Below are 27,057 nucleotides of genomic sequence, written 5' to 3' on the forward strand. Positions count from 1 at the left end.
TAGCCCCCTAAAACCCTTCTTGTGCTTACACACCTCCATGCCCTTCAGAGATAACCAGTGTCCTGACTGTTAGCATCATTGACTAATTTTCCTTTTCTTAGTCTAATAGAATGAATAATCAAGTAGAATTATTTTTTGTTGGGCTTCTTTCATTATGTTTGTGGAATTCATCCATGTAGCTGCAGGTCATTTGTTTTCATTACTGTATAGTATTCCACATTTAAACATACCACACTTTATTTATTCTTTCTACTGTTTGTAGTGTTTCCGTTTTTTAATTTTGTTTTTATTTTTTGCTAGGATGAACAGTGCTTCCCTGAACATTGTTATATGTTCTTTTGGTGCATGTATGTGAAGGAATTGGGTTACTGGCTGATAGGATATGTGTATGTTCAGCTTTTGTGGATAACAGCTAAGCAGTGTCCTGAAGTGGTTGTACCAGATATGAGTACAGCCAGCGTATCAGAGATTTTGCTGCTCAAAGTCCTTGCCAACATTTGATGTTTACAGCTTTTTATTCATTTTAGTCATAGGTTTCTCATGATTTGCTTTTGCAATTCTCTGATTAGAATCAGAGTTTTTAGAATGTAGCTGAGTTAAAGAAATCGGTGAGATGATAGGAAACGTTTCTAATCAGGCAAGCTGTATGTGATTGCATGTACATTTCCTGAAATCGTTCAAATAGCAGTGTAAGCAGTGTAAGACCTTGAGTAATCTCTGGAGCCTTCCAGGACATGGTTTTCTCATGTGTATTTTCTGTGGGCTAGATAATGGTCTCTTCAAACTTTAACAGGCAATAATTCTAACCAAAATTTTTTAGGAGTCCCGAAACTCTTCTAACAGGTACAAGATTATTCTATGTATTGTTAAGAGGCCAATTGCCGTATCTGAATCCATCTGCATTCATGCTCATAAAACCCCATAATAGAAGAAGCCATCACACTCAAGACTAGCTAGAGTTCCACCAAGGCTTATGTATTATTTTTAAGTGTTAGGAGATGGTAAAGTTGGGGCACAGAGGTTTGAATCCTGTCAGAATTAATTTTGTATTGAAGGAAACTGGTGAATAGAAATGAGAATAGCTGACTGTGAAACACAGTCCTTGAGATAAAAATTTCCCTAACCCCTAAATAACATAGTAAGCCTTTCCACTTGTGCTAATGTGAATTCTTCTTGCATGTATTTCTTTTTAAAATAATAACCTGAAAGAGGAAGATGTAGTGTGACTAAAGTTGGAAAGTGAATAAAACGGATATATTGGAAACATAAAATCTACTCATCAGAGTTTATGAGTATAGAAGGTTCTGCTAAAATATGCATCATGTATCACATGGGCTTGTGTATGTGTGTTTTTTCCAGAAAATTTGGAAAGACAGAACCTTCTGGGGCACATAAAGTATGAACGTAAGCTTATAAGTGCTAAGAGAAGGTGACTGAAAAATATTTTTGTTGAATCTTCACTTGTTTCATTTTTAATCATATCTCTCCTACAGATCACAGACTTCAGTTTAAAATCGAAACAGATGCTGTTGGTTTCTCTGTGTTGTAATTAGCTTCCCATGCTGCGAGTGTACGTTTCAAACTTGTTTATTAAGAATTGGTGCATGGCTCCTGTCCCCATAAGGTTCTTATGACTTTGAGATGAAATTAAAAGTCTATATAAAAGTGTGAGCCCTTTTGTTACTTTTGAGAATGATCACAGTTCTTTTAATTAGTTAGGGTCTGGTGAAGGGGACACTTGTTTTTGCATTTTAACACATGACTGCACAAAAGGGAAACTAATATTATCAGCCTTTTTTTTTTTTTTTTTTTTTTTTTTTTTTGTGCCAGAGCAAATATTTTTTAAAAAAAGGAGCTCTAGTTCTGAGAAATTAATAAATTTATTGGAACCATATGTTTACTCAGGAATTAAGAATGTTTCCTTTTTTTCGGGGTAGTCTGTTGGTGGGATGGAAAGGCAGCTTATTAGAGGAAAAAGAGTTGAAAAATTGTCTCTTCCCCCTTCCTAAAATGCTGTTTGAGGTATTTATGTCTAAGATCGCACATCTGAAAATATGTGGTGGGTGATTTTTTTCCCCGCCTTAGAGGAGAAAAACTTCAGTAGTTTTTATTTCATTGTGATTTTCTTCATGCCTAAGATGCTGACATAAAGCAGAGATAGATGTGAAGGTTAATATCTTATCCAAGGAAATTTTAACAGTGTGACAACTTTTCTTCTCTTCAGTGACTTTTACTATGTGACTGAACATGGTATTTATGGCCAGATATGAGTGAATTCTTTGTTTTATGAACTAAATCTTTAAGACGTGGCTCCAGGATGCTTCAGGGAGCTTTATCCCTCACTCTCCTGTCTGTGAACCATACACATGCTTCTGCCCTTGGTTCCAACCCCAAACCATAGTAGTGGATGTCTTCCTTCCCCGTATTCAATGTAAGTGTAAATCTTAGTGGTTCTACTGGTCAAATCTGTGTCTCTCCATCTCTGCCATTATCACATATGCCCAAGCTGCTGCTATTTCTTTGAATGACTGCAGTCTCCAAATTGTTCTCCTCACTTCCATTCCCGCCTATTTCAGTCTTCTCCAAATAGTTGCCAAGGTAAACTTGTAAAACTATAAATCAAATCATGTCATCCTATAGCTTGAAAGGCAACAGTTACTTCTGTGGCTTTTATAATCAGATATAAATCCCCACCGTGCCCCACAATATCCCCAAGATCTGACCCCTGCCCCCACTTGTCAACTACCACTCTGTCCCATGGTGCTGCTCTGCTGCTCCACATTCCACCAGGTAGATCTTCTTTCTGCTTAGTGAACAGTCAGCTCATCCTCACCTCAGGGCCTTTGCACTTGCTCCTCTTCTGCTTCAGACATCTTCCCAGATCTGCATGTAACTGGTTCCTTTCTGGCATTCAGGTCTCGGGGCCCAAAGCTCACTTCCTTAGCAGTGTCTTCCTTGCCTTATCGTTTTGCTTCCTCCAGTCATTCTTTTTCTCATTAACCTGTTTTGTTTTTATAATGCCTTTTACCAGTAAATTAAAGTACTGTTAGTGTTTACTTATTTTTTGACTTTTCTGCTAAAATCTTGGCCCCCAGAGATAAAAAGCTTAATATATCTTGGCTACAAAAGTATTTACACATAATTTTATTCTTTCATTTTTTTAATGAAATTGAGATCACACTATACAGGTTTTTTGGTGCTTACTTTTTTTTCTCTTCTTATTGGTTGCTTATTTTTTTTATGTGGTTATGCCATGCGTCATTTAATTAATTCTCCATTAACAGACATTTTGTCCTAGGTGTATGTGTTTAAAAACCTGAGAACTTAACCATTTGTGTTGCCTCCACAAATGACTCCTCTGAGTTCTCTGTAGATAAAGTGTCATGGTGACCATGTGATAAAAATCCCCATACGTCTGTTTTGATACTACATTTATTTAAGAATTTCTGTAATAATTATTAGTTTTTTTCCAGCATAATCTATGCTCAGTAATTGTGTGACAGGGTAGCTTCTCTTTGATTACACATATTCGTTACTTGTGTAGCGGCTACTCAACTGCCCTGTGAGGCTATCCCTCTGTACATTTTGGTTGATTTGGTGCTGAAGTAGGAATCGAACAGTATGAGTTAGGCTTGGCATTTAGTTTTGGTTTCCTGTAGTGATTTTGGCAATCGTCACCCTCATCTCTTTGATCCCTTTTTGTTGTTTTGACCAATTACTGAACAGTGTTTTTATTAAACAGTGTATTAGTCCATTCTCACGTTGCTAATAAAGACATACCTGAGACTGGGTAGCTTATAAAGAAAAAGAGGTTTAATGGAGTCACATTTCCACGTGGCTGGGGAGGCCTCACAATCATGGCGTAAGACGAAGGAAGAGCATAGGGACTTCTTACATGGCTGCGGGCAAGAGAGGACTTGTGCGGGGGAACTGCCCTTTATAAATCCATCAGATCTCATGAGACTTATTCACTATCTTGAGAACAGCACAGGAAAGACCTGCCCTCATCATCCAATTACCTCCCACTGGGTCCCTCTCACAATGTGTGGGAATTGTGGGAGCTACAATTCAAGATGTGGTTTGGGTGGGGACATAGCCAAACCATGTCAAACAGTGATTGCCCTTTATACTTAATCCAAACTGGGTGTTTTTTTTAAGAAGCAATTATTAATTTGTTTGCCTATTAGTTGTTTAGGAGAAACTAAAAGTCATACAAGGTATTATTCTGCAAGTCTTGGTACATTTATTTTTCCTACTCTTCTTTCTCATTATAGTATCATTATCATGATCATTATTTGAAGTTATGTATTAATGATATTGAGTATGGCCACCCACTTCTTTAAGATAGTTTGCCTTTTATTCCATATAAAGTCAAAGTAAATGCCCACAGACATCACCAAGATCCTGTCCTAGTCTGTTGCTTGGGAGCCTTCAACAAATATCCAGCCAAGGCCACTTATTTGTGAATACCCAGTTCACTGCCTTGCTGCTGGGCATGGGAGGAGAGTGGGGCAGGGTGGCCCAAGTACATCCAGTGATTTTAGTTGTATGGTATTTCCTATATACCCTGCTTTGTTCAGTAATCTCTTTCTGGAAGATATGTAAGCTAGTATTTTTAAACTATTTTTAATTGTTTACTCTGTGCCTTGTATTAGGTATCTTTTATTCCTTTCTTTGTGCGTTGTTTTTGATCTTCCAGTCACCCTGGTCAGGTGAGAAAATTTAGGTTTGGAGTGGTTGTCACTTGCTCAAGTTTGTACAGCTGTTAAGTGGCAAGGCTGGTATTTGAGCCCAGGAGAGTCTGGTTCATATAACATGGTGCATTTGGATCATGCTGTATATTTTACCAGGGTGTTACTTCTGCATTTATGTTCATTCCTGCATGAGTATTTATTAAACACCTGTGACGTGCTAGGGACTGTCTGGATGCTAAAGGTATGTCATTGAATAAAATAAAAATATCTGCCTTTATGGAGTGAATCTTTAGTGAGAGAAGACAGACATAAGATAAATAAATAAGTAAATTATGTAGTATGTCAGAAGGAGATGTTAAGTGTTACGAAAAGAAACAATGACAAAAAACATACCGGCAAGGATCCAGTGTGCTGGAGAGGGGTTTGCATTTGACAGATAGGGTGCATGGGGAGTCGGGATGGACTGTACTGAGGAGTTCCTTGTTGAGCACACGTTTGAAGGAAGGAAGGGAATGTGTCCCACAGTATCTAGGGAAAGAGTATTTTCGATGGGGAAATAGCATATCCTTGGGCTGTCAGATGTAAGCACCCCTGGCCTTCAGAGGAATGGAGAGGAGGAAGGAGAGAGAGTTGGGACCAGGTCAGGTAGGGCCTTGCAGGCTGGTGTAAGGACTTTTACTCTGGGTGGAGCCAGGGTTGCGGGGAGGGGAGTGCAGTGCTGGTGCAGAGGCAGTGCAATGTTGGACTCAACCAGAGTTTTAGATTTTGTCAAGTGGTTAAGAAGGGAGAGAGGGGCTTAAGATACATGCAAGAGACTGGGTATGATGACTGACTCCAGAGTTTAAGTTGGGTAAGGAGTGAGTGAAGACATTGGAGGTGAGGAAGCATGGCAAAGTGGCAGGATCAATGGATGGCAGGTTGGAGTTGGGGCCAGGAGAGTGAGCTGGACATGCAGGTGATTTGTAAGTAGATTGCCTGAAACCAAGATTATGAAAGAGTGACAGTTCCTAGTAATGAGAAGGTGTTTGATGGGATCTTGGAGTGTGTGGCTCAGGGAGGGTGGAGGACAGAATCATTTCAATAGGAGACATGTGCAAAGAATGGAGGCCAGCCAGGATGGTGGAAGGATCGTCAACCTGTGGATTGAAATCACAAAAAAATTAAGACAGGAGTCATATTGGACAGAATGGCAGCGAGCCAGGAACTACAACCAGTGAAGAGTGAGGGGTGGCCCGAGGAACCAGGAATGACTAACCGTGCAGTGGGTGGTGATCATGGGGACTGACGTGTTCTGTGTGTCTGTCTGTTGTTGTGCTCCTTTTCATGGGGCCTTTATTTTTGAATTTGTCCTTCTTTTGTGAGTTCCTCCAGTCTCTAGTTTGTCAGTGCATGCATGTTATCTGGCCGTCTCTGAGGAGTTCTTTTGTGATCTTCCTTTACACTGTGATTGCTTCATTGAGTTTTTTTTTTTTTTTTTTTTAAATCCTGTGGGTATTTTGGGGTATAATTTTTACCATATTCACTTTGTGGCAACATGTTTTCCTGCTGCGAGTTCTCTTAGGGAGTTTTACTGTTCTTTTCCACATTTTAAAATAGTCTTTTGTGTGGTTACTCTCCCCATTTTTTTTTTTGTTTGTTTTTCAATGGAATGAGTTTGATTTTCCTGGCAGGAGATTACAGTGGAGGGAGAGGGAAGTGCCAGTTTCTCTGCTCAAGGGCTCCATTCTCTCTGCTGTGCTGTGCTGTGCTGCCCTGGCGGGACTGTTTCTTTCCTCCTCTGCCTCTCAGCACCTAGCCTGGTGTAGGAGGGCTTCCTGCTCCATCCCTGATGTCATCCCAATCACTTCATCAGCCCCAAGATGCACAGACACCTCTTTCCAAGGTGTTCCCCTGGTTTTTGAGAAGGGTCGGCAGCCCACGGCCGCATGAATCTGTTCTGTGTCTCCTTTTCCCACCTCCAGCACAGTCCCGGGTGCTTCTCAGCCCTGCTTCTGCCCATTCCCAGCTCCGGGTGGGATCGACTCTTCTGATGATTTGCTGGTGACAGTGTGGAGCTCTGCAACCCCAGTTATTCTCCGCCACACCCATACGGCTTCCTGCTCAGGACCTGCTATTTTCTGTTACTTTTGGCCATATTTACACGTTTTCGAGAATTTGACCGTATTTACACATTTTGTGTTAATTTCTCTGAAATGTAATTTTTGTGGCTTTTCTCCCTGCTCCCCCATTCTATAATATGCCTTGAGGAGGGAAGAAGGAGGAATATTCAGAAACATGCTTCTACTGTGTTTCTATAAGAAGCAGAAATCGATTTTCAGTGTTTTAGATACAGCTGTCAGCATGTGTTGGCAGTTAGAACTGATCAGAAATGACTGAAGTAAAAGGTTTGGGAATCGTGCTTGTAAACTGAGGGGAACTCGCGACAAGAGTTCAGCTGCTTTTGTAGCAGTCGGAGAATTATTGGGCCCTCGAGTGGGTGACAGGAAGGAAGCTCATCATGATGGGCAAAAGATGTGTCAGCGGGGTTGGGGAACTGCAAGGCGCAGGGCCTCACCACTGCGCAGTCCTTACCTGTTTGCTTCTTACACAAATCACATTTTCATGGAACCGTTGTTGCTTCTGATTCCAGACTACCTCAGAGCAGGTAAACTGAGCAGGTCCATGTGAAAAATGTTAGGGTGAATAAATTTGCTAAAAGACCCAGCCTGTAATGTTCCAGCCATCTAGAAGTCCAAATTGTTGTTTACATACAATTTTAGATGACTTGTTTTTGTACTTTAAGAACTGTGCCCTCAGATTTAACCCTTTATTAATCTACAGTAGCTTTAAAATGCCCCAAATTTCCACTGATTTGACCTTTATGCCTTTCTACCTTTAAAGTATCTGGGAAGAAAACCAATGACAAAGTGAAAATTAAATGTGTTGTAAATTTGAGATTGCTTTGTGGAAGCGGGCTATGCCTTCAGATATTCTGTGCTGGGAAGGGGAGCACAGGAAGCCAGTGTAGTTGGGCCCTGCGTGCGGGTGGACACTCTCCATTGAGCTTCCAGCCTCGAGACTCATCCTTTAGAAGATCCTTCTCCATCTCCCTTCCCACCCCTTCTTGTCTCTGCAGTTTGGATCAGTGCTTTTGCTCACAAAGAAGACACGTGTTCTCTTTAGGTCATAAGACAGACCATGAGATATGCTGATGCTAGAGGGGAGAAGCCAAAATTGTTTTAGTAGCCATCCTTCAGATTCTCCAGGAAATTTTTCCACTTGTGATATGCTTTTTAGAGTTTTAATACACTTTTCTTGTTTTTTTCTTGATACAAGAAATAGATAGATGTGGATATTTCTAATGATACATTTTTCTCTGCACATTGTACCGTATAACGAACCCGGATCCTAACTCTAATTGTCCAAGACTTATTAGTAATAACATCTTGTACTTTTATTCTTAGATCTTTATCTATGCTATTTCTAAAATGTTTATATATATATGTATATATATATATATATATATTTGTGTGTGTGTATATATATATATATATTTTTTTTTAAGAGTCTCCCTCTGTCACCTAGGCTGGAGTGCAGCAGCACAATCTTGGCTCACTGCAACCTCCTCCTCTGGGTTCAAGCTATTCTTGTACTTCAGCCTCTCGAGCAGCTTGGACTACAGGGATGTGCCACCATGCTTGGCTAATTTTTGTATCTTTAGAAGAGATGGGTTTTCGCCATGTTGGCCAGGCTGTTCTCAAACTCCTGGCCTCAAGTGATCTGCTTACCTTGGCTTCCCAAAGAGCTGGGATTACAGGCATCAGCCACTGTGCCTGGCCTATATCATCTTGTTTAATACTCCAAACCACCCTCTAACAAAGATGGAGGGCTTGATAGATGAGGAAAGATTGGAGTCTAAAACAGAGTTTGTTTCTTTTAATATTTAGGGTTTTTTTTCTAGTCCTGTTTTAAATATGTCACTTATATGCAACTACTAGATACATGTCACTGTCACATAGTAGCTGACTCCTCCCTCCCAATTATGGGCTATAACTATCTTGTGTCAATTGATATTTATCATCTCTACAGTTCTTATAATTATATCATAGATTATTAAGTATTAGCACTCAAGTATGGTTCACATTAGATAGTTAAGAAATGTAAATAAGAAGCTGAACACTTAAAAAAGGTGACAGGACTCCCCCATAAGACAGCTTCAAAATACATGGAGCAGAAGCTGACAAAACTGCAAGGAAAAATAGACAAAGCTGCAATTATGGCTTTCAATACCCCTGTCTGAATAATTGATAGAACAAGTAGATACCAAATCAGGATACAGAAGATTGAAAGTACTAATCACCTTGATAGTGACAGCCATTTATACAACAGTCTATTCAACAACAGCAGAACACACATTTTTCTCAAGTGCACCCAGAACATTTATTAAGAGAGACTATATTCCTGGCGTTAAGCAAGAGTTTCAGCAAACTTTAAAGATTCAAGTCATACAAGAGCTATTCCTTGACTACAGTGAAATTAAATTAGAACTCAGTAACAGAAAGATCCCTGGAAAATCCCCAAATGTTTGAAAACTAAACACATTTCAGATAAGCTGTGGATCAAAGAGAAGGCCAAACAGAGGAATTGGAAAATATTCTGAACTGAATGTAAATGAAAGCATCATATATCAAAATTTGTTGGATAGTATTAACTCAATACTTAAGGGAGCACTAAACACCTGCATTAGAAAAGAAGACAGGTCTCAAATCATGACCTCAGTTTTCACACTAAGAAATTTAGTAAAAACAACTGAAATTACAAAGTCAGCAGGAAAAAGGAAATTCAAATCATAGTGGAAATCGAAGGGGGAAAAAAATCAATGAAACCAAAAGCTATTTCTTTGAGATAAATAGAACTGATAAACCTCTAACCAGACTGAATATGAAAAAAATAGAAGAAACAAATTACTGATATCAGGAATGAGAGAGATGATCTATTACAAATTCTACATATTTTTATATGTAAAAATCTATACATATTTACATCTATTCCGTACATTACAGAATCTGTCATTTATTTAAAGGATTTTTTTTCCTTTGAAATGGTTTTTATTTTTTTTTTTACTTTAAGTTCTGGGACAGATGTGCAGAATGTGCAGGTTTGTTACATAGGTATACATGTGCCTTGGTGGTTTGATGCATCTACTAACCCGTCATCTAGGTTTTAAGCCCCACATGCATTCAGCATTTGTCCTAAGGCTCTCCTTCCCCTGCTGTCCATCCCCCTACAGGCTCCGATGTGTGATGTTCCCCTTCCTGTGTCCATGTATTCTCATTGTTCAACTCCCACTTATGAATGAGAACATGCAGTGTTTGCTTTTCTGTTCCTGTGTTAGTTTGCTGAGAGTGATGGTTTCCAGCTTCATCCATATCCCTGCAAAGGACGTGAACTCGGTTGTTTTTTTTTTTTTTTTTTTTTTTTGTGGCTGCAGTTAAGGGAATATTATAAACAACTTTATGACAATAAAGTTGACATCTTAGATGAAATGGATAAATTCCTTGATAGACACAAATTATCAAAGTTCACTCAAAATAAGTCAGTAACCTGCCTGGCTCTATATCAAGCAAATTGAAATTACAACTTAAAACTTTCTCACAAAGAACCAGACTCAAATATCTTCACTAGTGTATTCTATCAAATATTTAGCTAATTGTACACAAACTGTTTCAAAAAATTGAAGACTTCATTTTATCAGGTCAGTATAATCCTTATATTGAAACCAGATAAAGACAGTAAAAGAAGAGAACACTAGGCTGGGTGCAGTGGCTCATGCTTGTAATCCCAGCACTTTGAGAGGCCAAGGCTGGTGCATCACCTGATGTCGGGAGTTCAAGACCAGTCTGGCCAATATGGTGAAACTGTCTCTACTAAAAACACAAAAAATTAGCCGGCAGTGGTGGTGGGCACCAGCTACTTGGGAGACTGAGGCAGGAGAATCGCTTGAATCCGGAGTGGGAGGTTGCAGTGAGCTGAGGTCACGCCACTGCACTCCAGGCTGGGCGTGACAGAGTGAGACTGTGTCTCAAAAAAACAAAACAAAAAACAGAAAAAAAAAAAAAAAAAACTACATATCAATTTCATCTCATGACATAAATGCAAAAAATTTAAACAATTTAATCAAATCCACCAATATTTTAAAAGGATATAACAAGTGGAGTATATCCCAGGAATTCAGGGTTGGTTTAATATTCAAAGAGCAATCATTGTTGTTCATTATATTAACAAACTTAAAAAGAAAACCTATATAATCATCTCATTAGATGCAGAAAAAGTATTTGAGAAATTCTACTTCTATTCCTAACAAAAATTATCAGTAAACTAGGAGTAGAAGTGAACTCTTTAACCTGACAAAAGAGCATCTATGAAAACTTACAGTGTCACACTTAATGGTGAAAGACGAATGCTTTCCTTTATAAGATCAGGAACAAGACAGGGATGTCTGCCCTCACCACTTCTGTTCAGAATTGTACTGGAGGATCCAGCTAGTGCAGATGGATAATATAAACAAATAAAAGGTCTTCACATTGGGAAAAGAATTAAAACCATTTGTGTTCACAGACATAAATGTCTAGAATATCTGATGGAATCTACAATTTAAAAAAAATTACTAGAACAAAAAGTCAATTTAGTAAGGTTGCAAAATATATGATCAATGTACAAAAATAAATTGTATTTCTCTATACTGACAATGAGCAATCAAAATACAAATTTGAAATTTAAAAAGCTGGCATTTACAATAACATCAAACATTATGAAATACTTGGGGGCAAAATAAGTGAAATACTTGAACACTGAACAATACAAAATATTGCTGAAATTAAAGAAAACCTATACGATTGGGAAGATATACCTTGATCATGCATCAGAAGACAGTATTGTGATTTGAACGGACACTTCAACAAAGAAGATATTCAGATGGCAAATAGCACATATTTGCCATCTCAACTAAGGATGTTTGGATACTCAACATCCTTAGTTATTAGGAAAATGCAAATTAAACACACAGATACCACTATTAACCTATTTGGCAAAATTTAAAAGACTGAGCGTACCAAGTACTGGAGAGGATGTTGAGGAACAGAAGCTTTCATACACTGCTGGTGGAAGTGTAAAATGGAACCGCTTTGTCAAATAGTTTGGCTGTTTTAAGAAAGCTAAATGTAACACCTATTGTACCATCCAGCCATTCTACTTCTGTTTATTCACACATAAAAATTAAATATATGCCGATATAAAGACTTGTAGACAGATACTACTAGGAGCTTTATTTGTAATGGACAAAAACGGGAAACAACACAAAGGTCCATCAATAGGTGAATAAACAAATTGTGTTGTATCATCCAGTGGAATACTCAGCAATAAAAGGAATGCACTATTGATACGCAGAGCATGGATGAATCGTAAAATAAGTAGGCTAACTTAAGCCAGACGCCACACTTTTTCAAAAAAGAGTAAATACTTTGTGATTTCATTTATATAAAACTTCAGAAAATGCAAAATAACGTAAAGCAACAGAAAGCATGTTAGTGATTGCTTGGTGATGAAGGGAGGAAGCAACAGATATATGCAGGAGGGAGGAAATTGCAAACTACAACAAGGAAACTTTTTGAGGGTGAAGAATCTAATAACTGTCTTAAGTGTGATGATGGTTTTACAGATGTACACATATGTGCAAACTTGTAAAACTGTAGTTTATATATTTGCAGTTTGTCAGTTGTACCTCAATAAAGTGGCATTTTATTAAAACAATGTTAATAAGAATATTCTTATTAATTCATTTCTGACCTTCAAGAGAACAACAGGCTCTGTTGAACTCTTGCTATATCCGGTACACGGTGCCTACCTGTATTGTTCTTGGTTAAAGTTTATGACAACTGAGAAATAGGTGCTTTCTCACTGTTGAAGCAATTGTAGCTTGGGGACATTAGGTAAATTGTCCAGGGTCAGCAGCCAGGAAGAAGTGAGATAAGGTTTCCAAATCAGGCTTTCTGGCTCCAACTGTGCCTGCTGGTCAGCCTTCAATTGTACTTCTTCCTCAGTGTGATGTGGCTAAGTCTGTGTTGGAATCTCAAAGTCACTTGTCCAGGGATTTTACTAACCATTATTTTTTTCTATGTTTGGCTGTTACAAGTTGGTTATTTTATGTTGAAAACAGATGTTTTCTGCTAAAATTGAAGACAGCTATTCTTAGTTATTTGGAGACAGTTCTTTGAAGGTACTCTGTGTGTTAGGTTGATCTGCCATGCTGCCACAGCCTGGCCAGTCTCATTTGTCAGACAGCATCCATTCGCTGGTGAACTCTGACAGGTGGTAACATTATGTATTAATAGCCTCTGATACCAAATTCAGCCTAAAATTTTATGACAAACTATTCTTTACTGTAAAGCTTTTTTTCTTAAATAGTCCACTAGATGGCAGCAGATCCATGTGGAATAGAATGGGTCTTCATTGCTGTAGATGAAGAGCCAGAAATGGGACACAGTTTTGTTTTTGATGACCCAGTAGTGCCTCATTTTCGGATGTGTAGGAAATGGTATTCTTTTTCTGTTATGAAAAAATGTAACATACTCTTTGAAGTCACGTCTGTGGAAGTGAGTAGTGGTACAGATAGTTCAAAATTGTAGATAATGCAAAAATAATTTTTTCTTTGTATTCTCATAGAGACACATGTTGATTTAATCCTATCTGTATGCATTAGATGAACTTTTCTTCAAGAAACTGTTTATGCTTAAATAATTCTTTTTATGGTTGGAAAAACTGCAGCTTGTTTCATGAGTTTTTTTCTTTAATTGGACCTAGGCCGATCAAAATAGAAGATGACTGTCCTATAAATTCATAGCACCTAAGGCTAGATAATGAAGTGAAATCCTACAGACTGGACTTGGGAGAAAATAGGAGGATTATTTATTTTTCCAGATCACCATACTGCTTGTCATCTGACTAGAAACCTCTTATCTCCCTTTCTCTAAGCTTATTTTTCTCAAGCATTTTTGAATATGGTCAATTGGGGCGTGGCAGAAGATCCTGTGAACCCACATATCCTACTATCCATGCCTTCTAGAAGAGGAAGAACTTAGGAGATAGCCAAAAACCAGAGAGTCATAAAATAATAGAGTGCTAACAATATTTTTGCAGCAAATATGCTATAAAAATGCTTATCCAAAGCAATGAAAACGTATTTTGTTTCTAAATTAGTATAAGAGCAACAGATGAAAATGAAGTACTCAAGCCAACACCTATGATGGATGAATAACATATTCTGAGAATTAAAGAAATTCAACTCAGTGTACATGCATGCATGTTCAATGGAAATTTTGTAACATTGTTAAATATTTTACTAGATAGACTTAACAATATAGTGACTACAGCAGATCCTCCATTTCCGTGGGTTCTGCATGGATTCAACCAACCATGGAACAAAAATATTCAGAAAAATTTAAAAAATAAAAAATACAAATAAAACCCAGCACACTATAACAATTTACATATCATTTATTTTATATTAGGTATTGTAAGTGTTGTAGAGATGATATTCAGGAGGATGCGCATAGGTTATATGCAAATACTCTGCCATTTTGTATTAGAAACTTGAGCATCTGTGGATTTTGTTATCTGTGGGAGGTGGATGGAGGGAGGCATGGAACCAATCCTCTAGGGATAGTGAAGGATGACAGTACATTCGAATAACATGCCAAGTTGAGTTTTTAAATACAAGGTTTTAGTAATTTTTAATAATTGAGGACAAGGACCGGCCAACTTTCCCTGTAAAGGGCGGACACTTTTAGACTTTCTTGCATTTTCTTTTTTTTTTTTTGTTAACCCTTTCAAACTGTAGCAACAGTTCTTAGCTTGGAAGTCTATACGAAACTAGGTTTCAGGCTCTACGGGCCATAATTTGTTGACCCTGGTGTAGGAGGGTAATGCTAGTTGTATATAAAATGAAGTCTCTGGAATCTTGGCAGTTCATAAAACCCGGAGAAAGAGCAGGCATTTCTTTCTTGATCACTTTCAGCTGGAAGAAGGACCCTTGTGATCCACTGCCGGACCTAAACTTACTTTGAGCGCTGCTGGAAACCTCTAAACATCTCAGTTCAACTCCTTCAGTTTACTTTTTCAATCTAGACACACTTATTTTTTCTTTGTTTGCTTTGTCAACTGTCACACACCTGGATTATGAAATAATGTGTTTTAACGTCTTTTACTTTCAGTTCTTTTAACACACTGAAAAAAGTTTTTTGAAAACCAAGAAATCTACATTCTAACCCTAGCTCTTCTAATAAATAGCTATAGTTGTTGGAACAAGTTAGTTATTCTGTCTGGTTCTCAGCTTCTTTGTTTATAAAATAGGATTGAACTAATACCATATAATATTTCTTCCAAATTTGATTTAGTAGTTTCAGATTTATGTTTCTGTAATCCCTTTATCACCTGATCAGATGATGCCTTTAATTGATCCTCAAGTGTAGACCTGCTCAATTTAAAGGAACACAACAAATTAATGTTGATGTTCAACAGCCCTCCCATTGTGCCTGGTACATAGTAGATGCCCAGTAAATGTGTGTCGAATGAATCAATGAGTGAATAATAAATGGGCATAACTACCTTTCTTAACTCTCCATTTATTTATGCTTTATGTTTTAGAAATACATATTATTATATGTTTGTAAAGGTAATTAGCCATAGGAAATAAAATCGGTAAAATCATCTCTGTAGAGCATATGGATATGCATCTGGGAAGTCCAAAGGATGAATGAAAACATTAATATAAAAAATCAAAAATAATTTACTAGGGTATAACATGAGATTGCTATTGTTGCAAATTGGTATATGGCAATGCCCATGGTCACGTCCACCTGAGTAAGGGGAAATCCGTATTGGTGAACCTCCCTCTGGCTTTGTTCTGACAACCATTTATTACTAGTTTATTATTTCACTGAACAAGTGCTTCAGGAGTTGGGGTGAGGGATAGGCTGACTGACATACGTAGAACAAAATGTAGAAAGGCTGTACCAACAAGAGAACACCCAATTCATGGTGAACAGCTTGGCTCGCTTGGTTACCTTGTACCGTTGTGTACTCTATCCAGGGCTCAGTAGCAAGGCCAGAATGAGTCCTCGAAAGGATGGTTTTGCTCCAATATTCTAAGGGACCCCTATGTTTTTCCTATTGGGATTTGCTACTAGTTTCCTTCAGTGCCCTGAAATTACACAGGCTTGGTGTACCATTGGATTAGCTGAGTCATTAAAGCCAAGTTGTAGATCTGCTTATACCACCACTTGAACTCTCTGGATGGCCTTTTCTCTTTGGGAGTTGAAGCTGAAGTTGGTAACCTTTGGGTCATTCAGTAAAGGGTGGAAGCAGCATTAAAAAGTCTGTTTCTCATTTGTACTTGAGTCTACAAAGAAAAGCACTTTGCAGAAGTATGTCAGTTATCTACAGATTAATTCACGAAGATTTTTCACTGAGGAAACACTGCCCTGTATTTTCATGGCTTTATTTTCTACCTGCTGGCTTACTTACGCTTTGCAGACATCTAAGAGTACATGTTGCTTCCTGCTTTTCTGGTCCTAAAAGCAGACGTAACAAGTCTATTGGACTAATGTAGTGTCCTGTAGGAGGAGATGATCCATATCCTTGACAACAAAATTGTAGTACAGAGATTGAGAGTGTACATAACCATGAGATAAACCTGTGAAGGCTTGCTGATGTCCCATCCCATTGATAGCAAATCCTTCCTCATGTTCTCTGTCTTTTAGGATAGAGCAAAAAGTGTTTGCCGTATCAGCAGGTATATACAAGTAGCTAGAGATTGTGATGCTCTGTTGTAGTACATCCATCACATTTTGAGGAACATTGCAGTTGGAGTCACCACCTGAATAGCTTTTGCTAGTTGTCATGAGCATTAGCCTTCTGCATCCTCCAGATAGACCAGTTAAATGGGAATGAGAGGCATGTCCACTCCCTGCTCTTTCTGTCCTTTGTGGTGGCATTTCTGAGTAATTCCCAGGGAACAGATAATGCCCTTGGTTTTATTGTTTCATTAGAGTGGGTCCCCAAGGAGTTCCAGTGATTTCTTTCTTCCATAAGAACCCTTACTTAGGGAGTATGAGTGAGAACTGGGGGTTGCTGAGTATATCTGTTATCTGTTCAGAAACCGGAAATTACCACATGGTGGAACTAGGCACCCACTGGGCCTGTCAGAATCTATTTCTACTCAATTCTTTCATTGGCTGAGTAATTTTATATAGCATTCATGTAGTGTACTTGTTTGTACTTTGCAAGATTGATATGCATTTCAGTCCTTTTTGTGCTATTCGGTTTATTCATGAATATTAAAGTTCCTATTCTTGGCCCATTTTTTTTTTTTTTTTTTTTTTTTTGTTATGCTTTAAGTTCTGGGATACATGTGCAGAATGTGCAGGTTTGTTACATAGGTATACACGTGTCTTGGCCCATTTTTCTACTGGATTGTCTGGCATTTTCTAAATTATTTCTAGTTATTGACTATTGCTCCTTCTTTCTTATATATTATGTAGTCTATACCTTTTGTTTTTAAGGCTTTTGATTGCAATTATATCCTCAACTGCTTTTCATAATTTTTACCAATCAGAAATGTGGAAGTTTAATTATCAGTGAAGTTGAAATTTTGTTATATATACATTTGGCTTTTGTAAATTGCAAGATTATAACCTTTGTCCATTTTTTATTGGGCTGTTTTTCTGTTACTAAAAATAACTACCACTGTAGTTTAACCTTTTTCCTCTTCATATCCTGCAGTTACTGTCTCCCATGTGTATACAAACACACACTTACATAAGTACTTGTGATATATGTACACATTTTTTATATAACATTTAACAAAGTTCTTTTATGTAGTCAAATTTGTCAATATTTTCCTCTGTGAGTTTTAGTTTTGTATCATCCTTAGCTAATATTTTATATCTCTTACTCTAAGATCATATATAAGATCATATGATAAAAACAATATTTCTTATAGCAGTTTAATATTTTCAATTTTACTATTTAAATTAATGGTTTATTAAAAATATATTTTGCTATGCTGGGAGGTAGGGTTCTTTCTCCCCCGCCCAAATAGTTAGTCAGTTTTCCTGGTGTCATTTATTAAATAATTTATTTTTTCTCACTTGCTATGATTTTTTCCTAAAGAACAATAACCCTTTAGAGTTGAGATAAACACCTGCCAGTAGTCTATCGATGCCCATACTACAGTTTGTATTATCAATACACTTAAGAAAATAAAGCCCCTATAAGGCAGTTCAAGAAAATCTGTTGAGGTTGAGAGGGAATATATAGCTAATCACAAGCAGCCATAAGTTAAACACAGCAAACAGAATTTGTTCATCTTATGAAAGGAAAAATCAACTCCCAAAAAGCAAAAATAAATTCCTATTAAATTAACCAAATGCTAACAGTTACTATATGCTTTGATTCCTCTCTAGTCTTTCTGTTTTTCAGCTTTGACTTAAAAGCAGTGTTTATTACTTCATTCCCAGTGACCAAAACTTATCCTGCATTTTGTAATACTTTATCGTTCCCTTGAGCGTGTAAATAATGAATATTTTTAAAGCATTTAAGCTATATAAGTAAACCACTCATTTAAATAAAAAGAGTGGGAGGGGGTTAGATTGTTAAGAGTTCTTTGGATTTTCAGATTATTTCCACTTGACGTTTTATTTATGTACCATGACATTTTATTTATGTTCCCACACACATAAAACTATATAGATCCTCCCCTTTTGTGTAGAGCCTTTAAAAAAAAAATTGCAATAGTCGTAGACTTCCGGATTGTGAGTTTAACATGACTTTTAAGCTCTGTACTTCTTATTGAAAAATTTTTAAGTATTCTAAACCTCACAAAATATATATAAAAGTGTAGTACAATGAACCTTTCATCCGGATTCACCAGTTGTGGGCAGTTTTCAACTTCTGTTTAATGTGTTTTTTACTTTCTGTATTCAAATTTCTCCAATTGTCCCTACGATTTTTTTTATAGTACTTGCTTTTTCCTGATTCGGAATCCAGTCAAAACTCATACAGTGTCTTTTGGGTATTTTAGTTCTTTAATTTAGAAAGCATCCCTGTCTTGGTCAACTTTTTTCTTCCCTTTTTTGACATTGACTTCTTCAAATGCTCAGGCATATTATCTCGTAGATTGTCCCACAATCTAAACTGGTCTAATTTCTTTTTGTGATTAGATTCATGTTAAATATTTTGGCAAGAAAAATCCATAGATCATATTGTGACTTTCTCACTGCAGCATGTCACAAGGTTCATAATGTCAGTTTTTTCCATTCTCACTGCTAAATTTGGTCATTTGTTTTCAGACAACAGATTTATATATGATAAAGTTATGTCTTTTATAATTAATGTCATCTGTGTGGTGGTAATTTAAGTTGTGTGAATGTCCTGTGATTTTAGCATTTTTTGATGATCTTGCTAAAATCAGTTATTACATGGATAATTGAAAAATGATTTTTTCTAATTCTATTATTCCTTTCTCATTTATTAACTATAACTTATTTACATTATATTCTAAAGAAATGTGTAATCATTACTTATTTTCCTCACAATTTTTATGCTAGTAGCATTGAAGTCTGTGTGCCATTGTATTTAATATCCTAATGGGATAAGGAAGAAGATGGTATTTTGGGGTCATAAGTGCATTTTCACAAGTTAACGTTCCCACACAATTTCCTCTTGAAAATTAATTCATTTTTGTTACTAATTAGATTTAAGTAAACCGTTTATTCTTTTTCCCAGTTAATATTTTCTATTTTCATCTTTGTTTTTCTGTCTGTTTTCAACTGCCCAATTGCTTGTACATATTTTTAACTCATTGTTTCTGTTGCCTTAACTTTTGTGACAATTAATACATGAATTTTCTATTATAATAGCTGTAGAAATACAAAGAACTCTGAATCAACTTGGAACACCTCAAGATTCACCCGAATTGAGGCAACAGCTGTAAGTATCTAGTTAAACAAATAAGAGAGAAAGGAAAAACTCTATTGCTATTATTCTGTTGCTTTTACAATATGTAGTGTTATGTTTATTGGAGGAAAAAATGGAAAAACAATGGAGTTTTTCTCCTACCTTATCCATACGTTTGTTCCGAGCTTTTGTGTAGATTTTTCCCTGTCTGGAGTAGGAAGGTGTTTTATTTTAAAAATCTGGCAGGCCGAGGCAGGCGGATCATTAAGTTCAGGAGTTTGAGAAGAGCCTGGCCAATATGGTGCAACCCCATCTCTACTAAAAATACAAAAATTAGCCAGGCATGGTGGCAGGCTTCTGTAGTCCCAGCTACTCAGGAGGCTGAGGCAGGAGAATCTCTTGAACCCAGGAGGTGGAGTTTGCAGTGAGCCAAGATCACACCACTGCACTCCAGCCTGGGCAACTGAGCAAGACTCTGTCTCAAAAAAAAAAAAGTAAATTATTTGATAGGCTTACCCTATCAAAGCAGAATTTCTTTAGTTGCATTTCTTATAGTTTTTAGGTAGGTTGTTTTTGACAGCTGTTGAAAAATTATACTCTAGTATCTCAATTTATGTGATTTACTTTCCATAGCTAACAATCCCTGCAGTCACCAGAGTTTTATTTGGTTTAGATCCAATACATATCCAGCTACGTGAGCTGTTTCCCCACAAGTTTATACCTACATCCTTGAATTTCAGAGAGCATTAGCTTCCCTTTAAAAAAAAAGTTATAATGAATTATGTAGTACATATTCCAGTAAATTAATATGCTGTTAGAAGACCAGCGGTCATAGCAATAATATCTTGTCTGTGGTATGTTATGGATTTTACAGAGTATTTTTACATATTTTCTCATTTAAACCTTACAGAATTGGAGTAAGAGAAATAGACCAAAAGAACTGTTTCCATTTTGTTCATGTCTCTTATGGGTTTAATGAGTTGCCCAATGTCATTTAAAACTTAAGTCTTAAATTTTATTTCAGTACTGTTACAGCTGTAAATTTCAAGTCACATATATCTAGTAAGCAATACTTCTAAACAACATTAAGTGTAGAGGGAAAATTGCAAAGAGAATGATATTAAAAGATAGGTAATAGGAATTCATATTTTTAGGAAGTACAATTTGAAGAACTTACAATTATCTCTAATTTATATTTTATTTTTCCACAGTGGGTAAGTGTCAGAATGGCAAAAATGCTCCAAGCCACAATTAATCAAACTAAATTAAAATGGAATAGAAGTACATAATTCATAATAGTTCTAATATTTTGATAGAGTTAATAGTGAAGATTCTGAATATATATCCATAGTCACTCAGATTTTTTTTTTTTTTTTTTTTTTTGAGGCAGGATCTCATGCTGTCACCCAGGCTGGAGTACAGTGACTTGATCACAGTTCACTGCAGCCTGGACCTCCCAGGCTCAATCAATTCTCCCACCTCAGCCTCCTGCGTAGCTGGGAATACAGGCATGTCCACCATGCCTGGCTAATTTTTGTATTTTTTGTGGAGATGGTGTTTTGCCATGTTGCCTGGACTGGTCTTCAATTCTGGACTCAGACAGTCCCCCCACCTCAACCTCCCAGAGTGCTGTGATTACAGACATGAGCCACCATGTCCGGCCTAAGGTCTTCTTTTTAAAACTTTGACTATGTTATGATTTCCAAAGATTTACAAAAATGCATTAAAGATAGGGTATTTGGTAAATAGAGATAGAAATAGATTTTAATTACCCTTTGTCAGCCAAATACAGATCCCTATTCTTAAGCATATTCTTATACAATATCTCGTTATTTTAAAGGACCCTAAGAGTGACCAGACCATATTTAAAATGAGATGAAATATATGAGAGGTACTGATGTTGTAATTTGTAAAACATCACAATATGAGCTTTTTCTTTAGTGTCATGTTTTCAAATTGGAAATCTTTTCCATTTATAAGCTAGCTAGATAAAATATGGATGTGTAGTCAGCACTCTGTATCCATAGATTGTATGTCTCCAGATTCAACCAACTGCAGGTCAAAAATATTCAAGAAAAAATAACAATACAATGATAAAAAAACAAAAACTGAACTATAAAATATGGCAACTATTACATAGCATTTACATTATTGTATTGGGTATTACAAATAATCTAGAGATGATTTAAAGATATGGGAAGATATGCATAGATTATATGCAAATGCTATACCTTTTTATATCAGGGACTTGAGCATCAACGGATTTAGGTATCCACAGGGGTCCTGGAAGCAATCCCCTGCAGATACTGAGGGATAACTATAATTTACTTCTTTTATTTATTGTGTTCCTTCCCTTTACAAGGAAATGCTATTTTTCCAGCGCAAACTTAAATAATAGTAAATTTGTACCAATATTGTCTCTTTCCTTTTTATTTTTATTTTTATTTTTTGAGACAAGAGTTTTCCTCTGTTGCTCAGGCTGAAGTGCAGTGGTGCAATCTCAGCTCACTGCAACCTCCACCTCTCATGTTCAAGTGATTCTCCTGCCTCAGCCTCCCAAGTAGCTGGGATTATAGGCATGCACCACTGCACCTGGCTAATTTTTTTAATTTTTGGTAGAGATGGGGTTTCGCCATGTTGGCCAAGTTGGTCTCAAATTCCTGGCCTCAAGTGATCCTCCTGCCTCAGCTTCTCAAAGTATTGGGATGACAAGTGTGAGCCAGTGTGCCTGCCGCCACCTTTTTTTTTCTTTTTTTAAGTATCTATAGCATATAGAGAATAGCATCTATTCACATAGAGAAATAAGAGAGGCCAGTTATAACTAGATCTGGGAACTGGGCAAAGTCTAAGGCAACAAATGTTTTCTTGCTCACCTGACCTTCCAGGTGTGAGATGCAGATTAAGGGCTGCCACATCCCCAGTATCTCAAACAAAGGATCAGACATCCGACAGTCTCTCCTTCAAGTTCCCTCTGATTTGAGTCATCTGTGTTTCTAAATGGTCATTGATAATGGTTTCTCTAAGCTCACCTACCCTGTGTCAGTGAAGAACCTGACATGTAATATTTGCTCAATATTTATCAAAGAATAGGATATGAAATTTTTTTGATAGAGAAAGTTGAGAGCCAGTTTATGAAAAGGCAATTTTTGTACAACTCTTTTTCAGTGTTGATTCAAATGACAGAGTTGTAGCTTAAAGAAGTGTATTAGTCCTTTGGTTGTAATGCGTGCTTTCTCACTTTAGGCAACAGAAGCAGCAGTATACTAACCAGCTTGCCAAAGAAACAGATAAGTACATTAAAGAGTTTGGATCTCTGCCCACCACCCCCAGTGAACAGGTATCAAGCTTTAAGACACATTGTTGATGCATTGAATGTGAAAAAAACCAAATACGTTGTAGGATCTTTGAACTGTTACGCTAGAAAGGAAATTATGCTAGAAAGGAAATCAAAAATAATTCTGTTTGAGATTAGTTCACAGAACACAAAACTATATTTAATTGCTCAGGTAGTATCCTGTGGTTCAATAAAGCAAAAATTATTTCCATGCATTTGCCCTGACCCATAATTAAGTAAATTCTCAGAAAATGCTTCCTGAGTAATTATTTCCTGGCCTTCCGGGGCTGAGTGCGTGGAACATGCAGGCTCATTCAAGATGTGAGGTGTCCTGGGGGCATATATTTATTTCCCTGCTTATTTAATGGAAGTTATTACTTAGCTAAAAGTATAAGGCTTTATTTGCCTGAAAAGGAATTACTTTAAAATAGCCTCAAAATAATGAGCTAGTTTTTAGCAGCATGAAAACTTGAGGTGAGAAATCCAGCATAATGGGTCTTTTGCCTCCAGTTAAATATGCTCGGTATTTGACATACTGTCAGAATGTTGTTGAGAGTTAATCCGTAAGGCCCTGTAATTGGGGAGCAAGTGAAAACTTCAGGATTAAATAAAGAACCAACTACTGCAAACTGTTTTACTTCACAGCTAGATTCTAGTTGGCTTTTTCTTCTCTTTCCTCTAGCGTCAAAGGAAAATACAGAAGGATCGCTTAGTGGCAGAGTTCACAGCATCACTGACAAACTTCCAGAAGGTTCAGAGGCAAGCGGCTGAGCGAGAGAAAGAGTTTGTTGCTCGAGTAAGAGCCAGTTCCAGAGTGTCTGTGAGTATTTTAAAAGACATTCTAGAAACGACCCTTACTTCCTAAGGGTCCTATCAAAGTCTATAGTAGCATAATTTTTTAAGTCATAAAGATCTGTGACTAACTTGGAAATCAGCACTTGAATATTCATTTTTATGCTTTTCTGCTCCATTTTTGGAGAAGATGATAATTATGTATTACTGTGGTTTTTTTTTCTGTGTCATTGTACAGAAGATTACAGACTATATAAAAATATAGAGACGTATTTTGTCAAAAAAGATGAGGGATCAAACCCTGAGTAGTATTCTCACATCGTCTTGGTACGGAGGCTTTCTGCTTGTGGACACACTAGTATAGAAAGCACTTTCCTCCTGGATTACACCAAGATGATGGAGATGAATGGTGCAACTATGTTGTCTGAATATTGAAAATGAACATGAGCCTGGAGAAAATAAATGAAAGGAAGCTTTACAATAGAATTTTGAATTAATTTAATTTTAAATTCCCTTACAAACTATCACGAGTTTTCTTATTCATTAACATATGGATTCCAAGACTACATTAAGCTTTAACTAAATAATACTTATTTGACCCTTGAGAATGTTTAGTGTTTGTCTACTTAGAATATAAAATTACTTATAATTATGTTATTACTTGAAGCAGTTGACCTGAAAAATTAGAACAAGAACTTCTTTCTCTCTCTCTCTACACACACCACACACACACACACACACACACACAGAGACATGTACATAAATCGTTTAGATTATTAGGGAAAATATGAGTGTTTATTTTTTCTCATTTTTGCTTTCTTTGCCACTTCTCATTCCATCCTGTTACTAAATCATTCAGGGCGGTTTTCCTGAGGACAGCTCAAAAGAAAGGAATCTTGTATCCTGGGAAAGGTAAGAAATACAAAACATTTTTCAGATCAAAAGGTAATTTTTCAAAGTTTATACATTAAGGCCCCTGGAACAGAATTAAAGCTTTCAATATAAGTTGTTTATATGTTGAAAACAGAGTAAATTTGAAAAAAAATTTAATTATAAAGTATTTGTCATAAAATATATAAAATTTTCCAAATAAATGTTTATGGACTTAATTAATAATATAGACTTTCCCTTATATGAGGTTTAAATCAACTAAGAAGAAATACCCAGTTGACAAATATAGCTTCCAATAATTAAGTAATAACTCTAAACTCACGTTAGATAAAATGATATAAGTGAAATGAAAAATGAATAAAATTTTATTCATATATCTGTTATATTCTTAGAATTTTTTAAGTGAGTAGTTCTGCGACTTTGAAGAGTAAAACGTCCTATTTAATGAATATATCTTAAATAGGAAATGAATCTCATTGTTTTGAATACCAATCTTTGTTTTTTTCCACATTCATTTTTTTCTGTTAGCCAAACTCAACCTCAAGTGCAGGTGCAGGATGAAGAAATTACAGAGGATGACCTCCGCCTTATTCATGAGAGAGAATCTTCTATCAGGCAACTTGAAGTAAGGCTTACATTGTAGACTTGGGCTGCTACTCTGTTCTTAGTGAGTTTGTTCTCAAAATGCTTAGGTAATGCTGGCAGAGCGTACGAGAAAGAAATTTTATTTTTTTCTTTTTGAGACAGTCTCCCTCTGTCGCCCAGGCTGGAGTGCAATGGCGTGATCTCGGCTCATTGCAATCTCCATCTCCCAGATTCAAGCAATTCTCATGCCTCAGCTTCCTGAGTAGCTGGGATTACAGGCATGTGCCACCCCAACCGGCCAATTTTTTGTACTTTTAGCAGAGACAGGGTTTCACCATGTTGTCCAGGCTGGTCTCAAACTCCTGGTCTCAAGTAATCTGCCTGCCTTGGCCTCCTAAAGTACTAGGATTATAGGTGTGAGCCACCATGTCTGGCCCAGAGAAAGAAAATTAATGTATCAGTTTGGTAGCATTTGTAATGTATAAATTAGAATAATTCCTTTTTTAAAAAAATAATATTGTCCTTACTGTTTGTGCTAGGATGAGGGAACATACTCCCTCCTACTGCAGCTTTTAAAAAATTATGATTCTATTAAGCCATCTATGGACTACCTTAGTATTGAGAAAATACCAGTGTAGAGATAAATGTCTGTCCGAGAGTCTGGATGTCTTTCCAGGATACATGATACACATCATACGTGCATGAGTAAGACCTTTTATAAAGCCTTCAAAGAATTTTATTTCTCTTCACTATGTTTAGACATCAAAGAGATCTAAAAGATTTATTAAGTCATAGCTCTTATGGAGCCTATTTAGTTCCTAGAAAGAAGGCTAATAATAGCTAATAATGGCTACAATTTATTGAAGACCTTACATGTGCCAGGCACTGTGGGATGAATTCTTTATGTTAATTATCTCATTTAATCCTTATAAAAACTTTATGAAGTAGTTAATTGTGTCATTGAAGAAAAGTAAATTTATATTTTCTTTATTCACTAAATTTATAACTTTTTTATTCAGTAGTGACATTTCACTAACCTGTTGCATGTTCAAATTATTAATGTGAGACTTTAAATTTACATCTAGTGTTTTCTTATTTTAAATTGTCAAATTGATATGTAAATTTTTACTAGAAATACGTGCCAAGAATATGTTATACCCTTGTAAGTAGATACTGCTTGTGGTAACAAAACTATCAGATTGTATAAAATGAACTCAGCAATCCATGGCACTTCTCTATTATAGATCCTTTATTTCCATCCTGCCTCACTCACTTGGTATTTTTAATGCCACAAACTTATTTTAGAGAGCTGGTGGCTGTTGCTCAAATTCTTCTTAATTATTGTCAAGTATTTTCCTGATATTTCCAAAGTTTATGTATTATATTTATGTATTATAGATGCATGCTCAACCATGTGTGAGTAGTGGTTTGGATTTTTAAAATTTTTCCTCTTTTGTGGAATGGGGACTGAATTTCTGATTCTAATAATATATGCCTTCTTCTCTTAGGCTGATATTATGGATATTAATGAAATATTTAAAGATTTGGGAATGATGATTCATGAACAAGGAGATGTAATAGGTAAGACCTGCTGACTTAGATTTTGGAGGTGAGAGCAAGGTACATGCAGTTTACCTGCTGTAACTTTCTCACACAAGGGTAACCACTTTCCATCCCTTTTTTGGTTTCCCTGGAACCAAAAGCATGTCTGTAAAACACAGTAAGCATCACCCTTGGCATTATCTAAAACAGATCTCATTTTTGACTCCT

The 27,057-nt window shown here is 36.6% G+C and overlaps 1 protein-coding gene across 1 annotated transcript in view; it reads left to right on the plus strand.

Annotated features, from left to right (window-relative positions):
• Window positions 1–27,057, plus strand: part of STX7 (syntaxin 7) — a 52,505-nt gene that overhangs the window by 15,227 nt on the left and 10,221 nt on the right. The window contains exons 3-8 of the mRNA XM_050788014.1: window positions 19,649–19,718; window positions 22,929–23,022; window positions 23,702–23,839; window positions 24,671–24,723; window positions 25,231–25,327; window positions 26,796–26,868. Coding sequence (XP_050643971.1) covers window positions 19,649–19,718; window positions 22,929–23,022; window positions 23,702–23,839; window positions 24,671–24,723; window positions 25,231–25,327; window positions 26,796–26,868 — 525 coding nt within the window. The remainder of the gene's footprint in view (window positions 1–19,648; window positions 19,719–22,928; window positions 23,023–23,701; window positions 23,840–24,670; window positions 24,724–25,230; window positions 25,328–26,795; window positions 26,869–27,057) is intronic.

Source organism: Macaca thibetana, chromosome 4, assembly GCF_024542745.1.
Source record: "Macaca thibetana thibetana isolate TM-01 chromosome 4, ASM2454274v1, whole genome shotgun sequence".
NCBI lineage: Eukaryota > Metazoa > Chordata > Mammalia > Primates > Cercopithecidae > Macaca > Macaca thibetana.